This window comes from Pollachius pollachius (assembly GCF_949987615.1).
Source record: "Pollachius pollachius genome assembly, chromosome: 10".
Taxonomy (NCBI): domain Eukaryota; kingdom Metazoa; phylum Chordata; class Actinopteri; order Gadiformes; family Gadidae; genus Pollachius; species Pollachius pollachius.
Genome location: NC_136943.1, coordinates 16,363,771 through 16,372,872, shown reverse-complemented (window position 1 = coordinate 16,372,872; position 9,102 = coordinate 16,363,771). Strand labels below are relative to the sequence as shown.

General features: G+C 50.1%; 1 protein-coding gene across 1 annotated transcript in view; it reads right to left on the bottom strand.

Moving 5' to 3' along the window:
* Positions 1-3,969: 3,969 nt before the first annotated feature.
* arap3 (ArfGAP with RhoGAP domain, ankyrin repeat and PH domain 3) overlaps positions 3,970-9,102 on the bottom strand; it is a 39,104-nt gene continuing 33,971 nt past the window's right edge. The window contains exons 32-35 of the mRNA XM_079744697.1: positions 8,167-8,230; positions 6,741-6,878; positions 6,437-6,475; positions 3,970-4,490 (exon numbers count right to left, since the gene is read on the bottom strand). Of these exons, the coding sequence (XP_079600823.1) occupies positions 3,975-4,490; positions 6,437-6,475; positions 6,741-6,878; positions 8,167-8,230 (757 nt within the window). The 3' untranslated portion in view covers positions 3,970-3,974. The remainder of the gene's footprint in view (positions 4,491-6,436; positions 6,476-6,740; positions 6,879-8,166; positions 8,231-9,102) is intronic.

The following is a 9,102-nucleotide window of genomic DNA, read 5'->3' as shown; positions in this document are numbered from 1 at the left end:
ATCCCAAATCAAAAGACATACCTGTATTACTTATCTACCTCTCTTTTATACAGATTTTGTACATTTAGCAGATCCCTTCCTTCAAAGCAAGAGTGAGGCAGAGAACCACAAAACCATTTGATCAAAACAAATAAACGAAGTGAAAGTGCTGTATCACCTCATTTAAAAAACGACTGAACAGAGAGCAGGAATCAGAAGACAGTTGGGAGTTATTGTGTCGGTTCGATGGTTAAGCTCTTTGTATTGCAGTCTGAAAAAAAAGCTCTATATGAATAAAGGTTGACAGAGTGATCAGGTGGTCGGGCAGGTAAGGCAGGACTCAAGGTGTCCCAGACGCCCTGGGGGCCTTCCCAAGGGGACAAAAGGTGGGTGAGGGCCAGACGAGTGTTTTGTCTGCTAATTGGTCATCGTGAGCGGGGAGTAAATACAGGAACGGGACCTGGATGTGACCGGGCAACTGAACGGCCCTGCGGAAGGTCTCAGCGCTCTGTTTGGGCTGGGGAACTAGGCCTGGCCCGGGGGTACTGCCACGCACTCTCTCTCTCACACACACACACACACACACACACACACACACACACACACAGCTGTGATGCACTGGGATGGAGGAGACGGGAACAATGCATTGTGACACATGTACACACACACACACACACACACACACACACACATGCGTGCATGAACGTACACACATAAAAACACTTGCATGTCCCAACATTTAGGCCCACACACTTCTGCACATAAACGCGCACGTTGATGTACACATTTGCGTTTGAATGTGTTCATGGTGTTTTGGGAGGGTGTTGATGTATGTTGGACGTGTGTGTGTGTGTGTGTATGTATGTATGTATGTATGTATGTATGTATGTATGTATGTGTGTATGTGTGTATGTGTGTGTGTGTGTGTGTGTGTGTGTGTGTGTGTGTGTGTGTGTGTGTGTGTGTGTGTGTGTGTGCGTGTGTGTGTGTGTGGGTCACTCACTAGGTGACGGACTGGTAATGAGAATGAACTTAATCCTCTCAGCTCTTGTTAGGACTTGTTCGCCCTCTCTCCGTCTTCCTGCCTCCCTCTCTCACTCCCAGTGTGTCTCTGGCTCTTTGTCTCGATCGCTCCCTCCTCCTCATACAGGCTGGACATTCACATCAGGTGACTAAACTTCAACTTCTCCTGAACAAATGGGGTTCTCCGACACAACCCCCACAATCAAAAACAACGGAGTAATCTCAAACCTCGGAAAGAGTTTCAAACCAGACCTCCCTGAACTTCACCGCATCCATCACACACACACACACACACACACACACTCCGTCTCACAGGAAACTCGAACCTCCGGACCACACCACCTCCACCCAGAGTGTGTGTGTCGAAGTCAATTAAAGCATCATCTCTGTCTATCTCTTCTTCCCATCTCTATCTCTCTCCCTCCTCTCTGGTCACACCTGGTGGGCTGCACTAGTTCCCTCGGCATATGCTGGGGTCATTAGCAAGTGGCAGCGAGACAAATTTCTCTTCCCGCCGGGGCCCAAGGAGGGCTCGGGACGGGGCCGATGCGCCGGGGCCCCCCCTTTGCACGTCCCAGCCTCTGCCCCCCCCCCCCGTGGGCCCCGGGGCAGTATTGTCACTTAGGGGACGCCTGTGCCTGCCCTCTGCGGCGATCGGTTTACCCCTGGGCTCCACGCTTCAAAGGCCCCGGCAGGAGCAGAAGCTCAGGGGTCAGGCAGGGGCCCGGACTAACTTATTTAGGAAGGTTTAGGATGAAGTCTGAAATCAATACACTAAAGGTTTTTGGGTCTCTTTTTTTTTTTTTTTAAAGGTGAGGGGAAGGGAGGGGGTTAGTGGGTGTCATGTCCTGCTATCAGCCACACACATATGCATGCACGCACACTCACACATGCATACACGTATGCAAACACACTGCACAAAAGCATACAGACTCATACACATGACAAAGTTTCACAAAACACTATTATAATGGTGTTGTGTGTGTGCTCTGCACTAATAATGGGGAGCCAAAACCTGCTTTTCTTGCTACACACATGCACATATGCCGACCCGCGCAAAGACATGATAAAGTGTGTGTGTGTGTGTGTGTGTGTGTGTGTGTGTGTGTGTGTGTGTGTGTGTGTGTGTGTGTGTGTGTGTGTGTGTGTGTGTGTGCGCCAACAGCACAGCAGATTGGATGATAGAAAACATCTCCATAAGTGACTTGTGTACTTCATCGTGAAGTTCTTGTCTTGGCTCGCTCTCCATTTCAGCTTAAAAGCCCCCCTGTAAGCCAAGCAATGTTCAGTCATCTATGAAATAAACAGTAAACCTAATACCGTGAGACTTTTGCACTTTTTAATAAAGTCTGTCATGTATGTTTTATAGCATTGTAAGATGACACACATTCAACACAAGATCTCCCCACTGAACATAAATGCCAAAAGCTGGCAGTATTGAATCATACTAAATATACATAACAATGTAAGAGTAATGAATCGTAAAGCAAGCAAACAAGCATTTAAGATCATTAAGTGGTATTTGTACTTTTCAGTTGCATCAGTAAAATGCATCCAAGCTCTAGCCATATTATGGTTCGATTTTAAGCGAATTGTTAAACAAATGCATTAACTCTCACTCCCTTTTGAACATCAATGTTGTAATACTGTCTGTTTTGTGCTATTCTTTGACCGCCATCCTATGCGGATCTCGGGAGATCTATAATAGATCTATACTGATATCTTGTGGTGACAATGCGTAACTACAACAAGTAGTACTTTTATAAATGCGAAAACTGCACTTATTTCTCGGTTTTTTTCCATTTCCTGGTCGATGTCAAGTAAAAAATATATGAAAGATATGGATTTTATAAATAAATTAACGGATATAAAATTATAGTTGGGTGAATCAGAACTGAGGTGAGTAAATAAAAATAAATGAAAGATGAACAAATAAATCTCTCCTTCCTAAAGGGATTGATAACCTACCAGTATTAGACCAGGTAAAAACAAAACAAGCTTTCATTTTGTTGAGAAGTAAAGCAATTCCCTCGATTTTTGTTCTCAGTGAGTCACTCACTACTATTTACATTTAATTTTACAGACATAACAATTAGTGCTAGCAGATGGCCATTTAATTCAAAAATAAGAAAGTTCTTTTATTTATTATGCTTCAACTTTAACCCAACTTCCTTTCTTTATGATATGTATGGTCGAACAACGTTATGACTAGATATAATAGGAACGCATTTCAAGTGTGTAGACTACATCTTTAAATCGATATATCTATTGTACAGCAGTTTCTGTTACGAATAGATAATATGATGTAAATATACAATATACACATACTTCTCCGATCCGTCTGATAAGATACTTTAATATAGTTAGTCAGTAGTTTTTTGGGATAGATTTCTGTATAAAGCTGGGTTATTAAAGGCATTACAAAAGATGATCCCATCGTTTCATTCACAATTGATCAAAGCGTCTCTCATTCGGTTACATCATTAGGCAAAAAACAGTGTGTGGCAGTAACTCCGTGTTCAACTCGCATATATCACTATCCCACGTGTTTCGACAGCTTCGTCCCCTTTGGTGGGTGTTTCTACGTCCGTCAGAACCCTGCTCCAACCCCACCCTGTTGGTGGTTGTCTCAGGGCAAAGCAGAGCACCGATACCGTCGGTGAGTTGCGAGTTCCCATCCCCATGCGTTTGCTCCAAGTCTGAATCAACAGCACCGGATGCATGATCAATAAAGATTGAACGTGAGAACCAAGAAGTGCATTGTGAGAACATTTCAGGATGCCAGTGAGGCGACTTGTACTCACCCCCCCCCCCCTCTCTCTCTCTCTCTCTCTCTCTCTCTCTCTCTCTCTCTCTCTCTCTCTCTCTCTCTCTCTCTCTCGCTCTCTCTCTCTCGCTCTCTCTCTCTCTCTCTCTCTCTCTCTCTCTCGCTCTCTCTCTCTCGCTCTCTCTCTCTCTCCTCTCTCTCTCTCTCAGACGTCGTAGTGTCTCTCGCCCCCGTTTTCTGGATCCTTGTTGAAGACGGACGACAGCTCCTGAAGCAGCAGCTCCTGCGAGGGCGTACACAGCCCCTGGCGCTGCTGCCCCCTCCTGGCTGTGGGCTGCAACTGCGTCTGGGGCTGGAGGAGGAGGATGGAGGAGTCGGGGGAGGACCCGGACAGAGAGTCCAGACTGTGCCTGGACCCGGGGTCCCCATCAAAGCTGCTGGTGCCGCTCTGGACCAGCGTGTCCAGGGAGCCGCCGGCGGAGGAGAAGGAGGAGGGGGGCTGGGGGTCCGAGTCCAGGGAGCAGGTCTTCACCAGGCCGAGCGGGAGGCCCGGCCCGTCGCTGGAGGACCGGCCCGACAGGAAGCTGGACTCTAGGGAGTGGAGGACCTGCAGGCCGAAGTCCCCCACCTCCTCGTAGAGTGGCTCCTGGGGGTCCGGGAGCGCGAGGGGGGAGGGGCACTCGGGGCGCTCCTCCACCGAGTCCTGCTGCACCTTCATGGGCTGTGGGGGAGACGGGGGGGAGACGGAGGGAGACGGGGGAGACGGGGGGAGACGGCGGAGACGGGGGGAGACGGGGGGGAGACGGGGGGGAGACGGGGGGGAGACAGGGGGGAGACAGGGGGGAGACAGGGGGGAGACGGGGGGGAGACGGGGGGGAGACAGGGGGGAGACGGGGGGAGACGGGGGGGAGACAGGGGGGAGACGGGGGGGAGACGGGGGGAGACAGGGGGGAGACGGGGGGAGACGGGGGGAGACGGGGGGAGACGGGGGAGACAGGGGGGAGACAGGGGGGAGACGGGGGGGAGACGGGGGGGAGACGGGGGGGAGACAGGGGGGAGACAGGGGGGAGACGGGGGGGAGACGGGGGGGAGACGGGGGGAGACGGGGGGAGACGGGGGGGAGACGGGGGGGAGACGGGGGGAGACGGGGGGGAGACGGGGGGGAGACGGGGGGAGACGGGGGGGAGACGGGGGGAGACGGGGGGAGACGGGGGGGAGACGGGGGGAGACGGGGGAGACAGGGGGAGACAGGGGGAGACGGGGGGGAGACGGGGGAGACAGGGGGGAGACAGGGGGGAGACAGGGGGAGACGGGGGGGAGACGGGGGGAGACGGGGGGGAGACGGGGGGGAGACGGGGGAGACAGGGGGGAGACGGGGGGGGAGACGGGGGGGAGACGGGGGGAGACGGGGGGAGACGGGGGGGAGACGGGGGGGAGACGGGGGGGAGACGGGGGGGAGACAGGGGGGAGACAGTGATTTCAGTCACATAGAGCTGGGATTCAGGACTGGAGCGTGGAACCAATCTGTCATGTGCACATGACGCAGGTAGAGGGGCAGGTAGGTAACGGTAGGATTTTGAGGGTCATTAGGGTCATATTAGAATCACGCCCGTTGGTTAATCATTGCATTCTCTACGATTTCTCATGTCCCGATCTTACAAAGTGGAGCATTGAACCATACTTAAAAACTCCCTGACTGACTAAACTATAAGACAGTCATCCACTGGTACGTGTTCCATTCATCAGCAGATTAAGGGGCGTATCTATGATCATCTCTAAATTAGCGGGAGGGCGGCGGTCAAACTCCCCAACAACGTCCAAAACAACCGCTTCCTCTCCAAAAAGAAAGGCCGCTATTGTCCGTTTTCCAAGTCCTGGGTAACGACGGAAACCGTAAGATACAGACAATTTCCTAGGCGTCTAAAGAACAAAAGACTAACAGTTCACGTGTTAATGTCACCCTGGGGGCATGCAGCAAGCCCACTTTATAACGACCAGTTCACCTGGCTAATCTCTGAAGTATGGTGTTGTTTCAGGGCGTGGCTCAAGGGTCTAAGCTCTGACCCCAACCCTGCAAACTGTCATGGATATATTCATCGTTAAAATCAACCCTCAGCTCAAATATTCAGCCTTTTCCTTCCTTTTGATTAAGAAGACATGGGAGCATGTGGGGGGTCTTAGGGTTACTAGGAGACACGTCTTCCACCTCCCCCTCCCCACCACCGCATCCTTGGCTTCCTGTTGTCCGCACTTCAAACATCCCATCGTAAACCCTAGAACAGGAAGTGGAAGACTTCCTGCAGGAAGGGCAGTGTCCAGAGTGTGTTCTTTAAAGAAAAGTGTTTACTGAATCGCTATCAGGACAAGACGGACAGCAAATCGGCTTAAAATGAATATTTCATGAATTCTAACACACCTCCTCAGTTCCAACATCAAACAACAGCAGGATTTCCCGCCAATTGTATTTCTATCTTAGCAACCTGTCTGTTGTTGATAGCATTAGCATTAAGACTTTATGAACTTGTCAGCTGTACCGTTTTAGAAGTTGCGGCCTCTATCACTTGCCTCAAATGGAATATTTAAACCAAATTAAATGGTTATGGTTGTTGGCCCATGTGGTACTTTTGGGTTTGAATTTGAGAAAAACAAATAAGACAAAATACTCACAAAGAACATGGAGAGTGTTCGTCTGGCATGTAACTTCCTCTGTGGGGAACAGAAGAACAATGAGCAATACTAAAGGAAGAAATTGAACCTTATTGATATCATTCTTTCCTGTAAAAGAGCAATACAATGTGCTTAACAAGGAAAAAAATGCAACAATATTTCAAAAAACAAAGAAAGACCTCCAAACACCCAAATCATTTAGTTTACTCATTGTGTGTTGTTGATTCAGGCACACCTATACACCTATATAGAATATACCGACACACGCACACAAACACACACGTATATCTTCCAAGCTGTTTACCAGCGTCTGATTGGCCGAGAGCATGGTGGAGTTGCTCTCGTCTCCTCTGATTGGTACGAGGGGCATGGTGCCGAACTTCTGCTTGGAGATGTCAGAGGAGGAGTGACGTCTCAACACGGGAGGGCAACGGTCATCGTTCTGCACACACACACACATTGTTTTGAAATGTAAAAAAATGATATATATATATGCGTACACATAACAATAAATTTCCCTAAAAATCAAATATTATTCATCAGGTGCGTTCCAACTGAGGGACTTCCTGGAAATCGGCTCAGTGTTTTGGCCACGCCCACTCACTTAGTTCCCCTCTGCGTCCGTTCCCATACAGGAACCTTTGTAGCGGCTACCCAGCACTCAAAACAGACTGACGCAGCTGGGCGGTTACAGAGAACATGTCGCTGGGTAAAGAATTAACATCAGTGAAAGGCAATGGGCAACTATAAGCCTGTTTTTCTGTAACGTTAAAGTGTGTTTTCGATTAAAAATCTAAAACCTTCACCACATGCATACTTCACTACAATACATACTCGATGTTATATCTAGTGTCGAAGACCCACGTCAAACCCGTATCAAATCAGCGTAGACTAGTTAGGAGCGGCTCAGAAAGCTCCTACCCCGAGGCTAAACTGTAAAGTTGGGCGGATCCCCTCTCCCAAGACACACCCATAGCGGCTCACTACAGAGAAAACTCCCACAGTAGGTTTATTGTTTATAAGTGCTTTTCCTCGAGGAAAAGCACTTATAAACAATAAGCGCGTTATGAGGAATAACTGTCTGTAAATAACGAAACAGACAGACATTTTGTAAGATTTGCTCCTCGGCAGGATTGAAAAGGAAACAGCATTGCAACTGCTTTTTGTGTTAACGTGGCCCTTTCCATTCTCTGCCTTGCTGGCACTCAATCAATAACAACCTGCAGCCAAAGCCAACCAGCTTCATTCATGACCCAAACTCAGCTGGGACAGTGCTTCTTCCCTCTCAACCAATCAAATTGCCCTGAGTAATCATGCCTTTCGCCCTCTTTAGTCGTTTGCTGACTTTACACATGTATTGAGAAATCTACAGCTAAAGGCGTTGGACATGTAGTAAGCTCCCCTAAAGCAAGAGTCCAGCTGGTGCTGTGTGGCAGTGTGGGCTAATGTCGGTCCTTTGATACTCTTCTCGAGGGGGAAAGCATGGCCTCTGGAGTAACTGCAAGTAAACAAGATTTTACTCCGGCCTGCACTTTCAAAATACAACAGTACAAGTGGACATCCGTCTTGTTGTACTAACTACCAAGTGGTCAGCTCAGACGAGGTAAAGTGACACGCCGGCTTTGTGTTTGCAAAGTGTGTTGGCGCTGCAGACGGTAACCGGAGCCGGGGTGAGGATAAGGCTGCTGTCTGGAGGCCAGGCGCCGCAGAGAGGAGACAGGAGAACCCACCTGGGCCTTGAGGAAGCTGGTCACCCAGTCCCACAGGTCCGCCTCAGAGCAGCAGCACAGGTAGCTGAGGAGAGAGAGGACACAGGAGGTGAGGAGACGAGGGCACAGGAGGTGAGGAGATGAGGACACAGGAGGTGAGGAGACGAGGGCACAGATGGTGAGGAGACGAGGACACAGGAGGTGAGGAGACGAGGGCACAGGGGGAAAGGAGACGAGGACACAGGAGGTGAGGAGACGAGGACACAGGAGGTGAGGAGACGAGGACACAGGGGGAGAGGAGACAAGGGCACAGGGGGAAAGGAGACGAGGACACAGGAGGTGAGGAGATGAGGACACAGGAGGTGAGGAGATGAGGACACAGGAGGTGAGGAGACGAGGACACGGGGGGAGAGGAGACAAGGGCACAGGGGGAAAGGAGACGAGGACACAGGAGGTGAGGAGATGAGGACACAGGAAGTGAGGAGATGAGGACACAGGAGGTGAGGAGATGAGGACACAGGAGGTGAAAAGGTAAGGGCACAGGAAGTGAGGAGATGAGGACACAGGTGGTGAAAAGATAAGGACACAGGACGTGAGGAGATGAGGACACAAGAGGTGAAAAGATAAGGACACAGGAAGTGAGGAGATGAGGAATCATTAGGTCAGGAGATGAAGACACAGGAGCTGAGGAATAGGAGGCGAGGATATAAGGACATGAGAGGAGGAGGTGAGAACAAAGGAGGTTTGGAGTAGAGGGCACAGGAAAGGAGTCGAGGAGGAGAGGACGAAGGGGGTGTTAAGACGAGGACACAGGAAAGGTGGTGGGGAGAGGAACACCGTGGGGGGGAGGCAGACGTTACCCAACCACCTGCATTCCACACCACGAACAAGTCACACACACACACACACACACACACACACACACACACACACACACGATATTGCACAAACAAATAC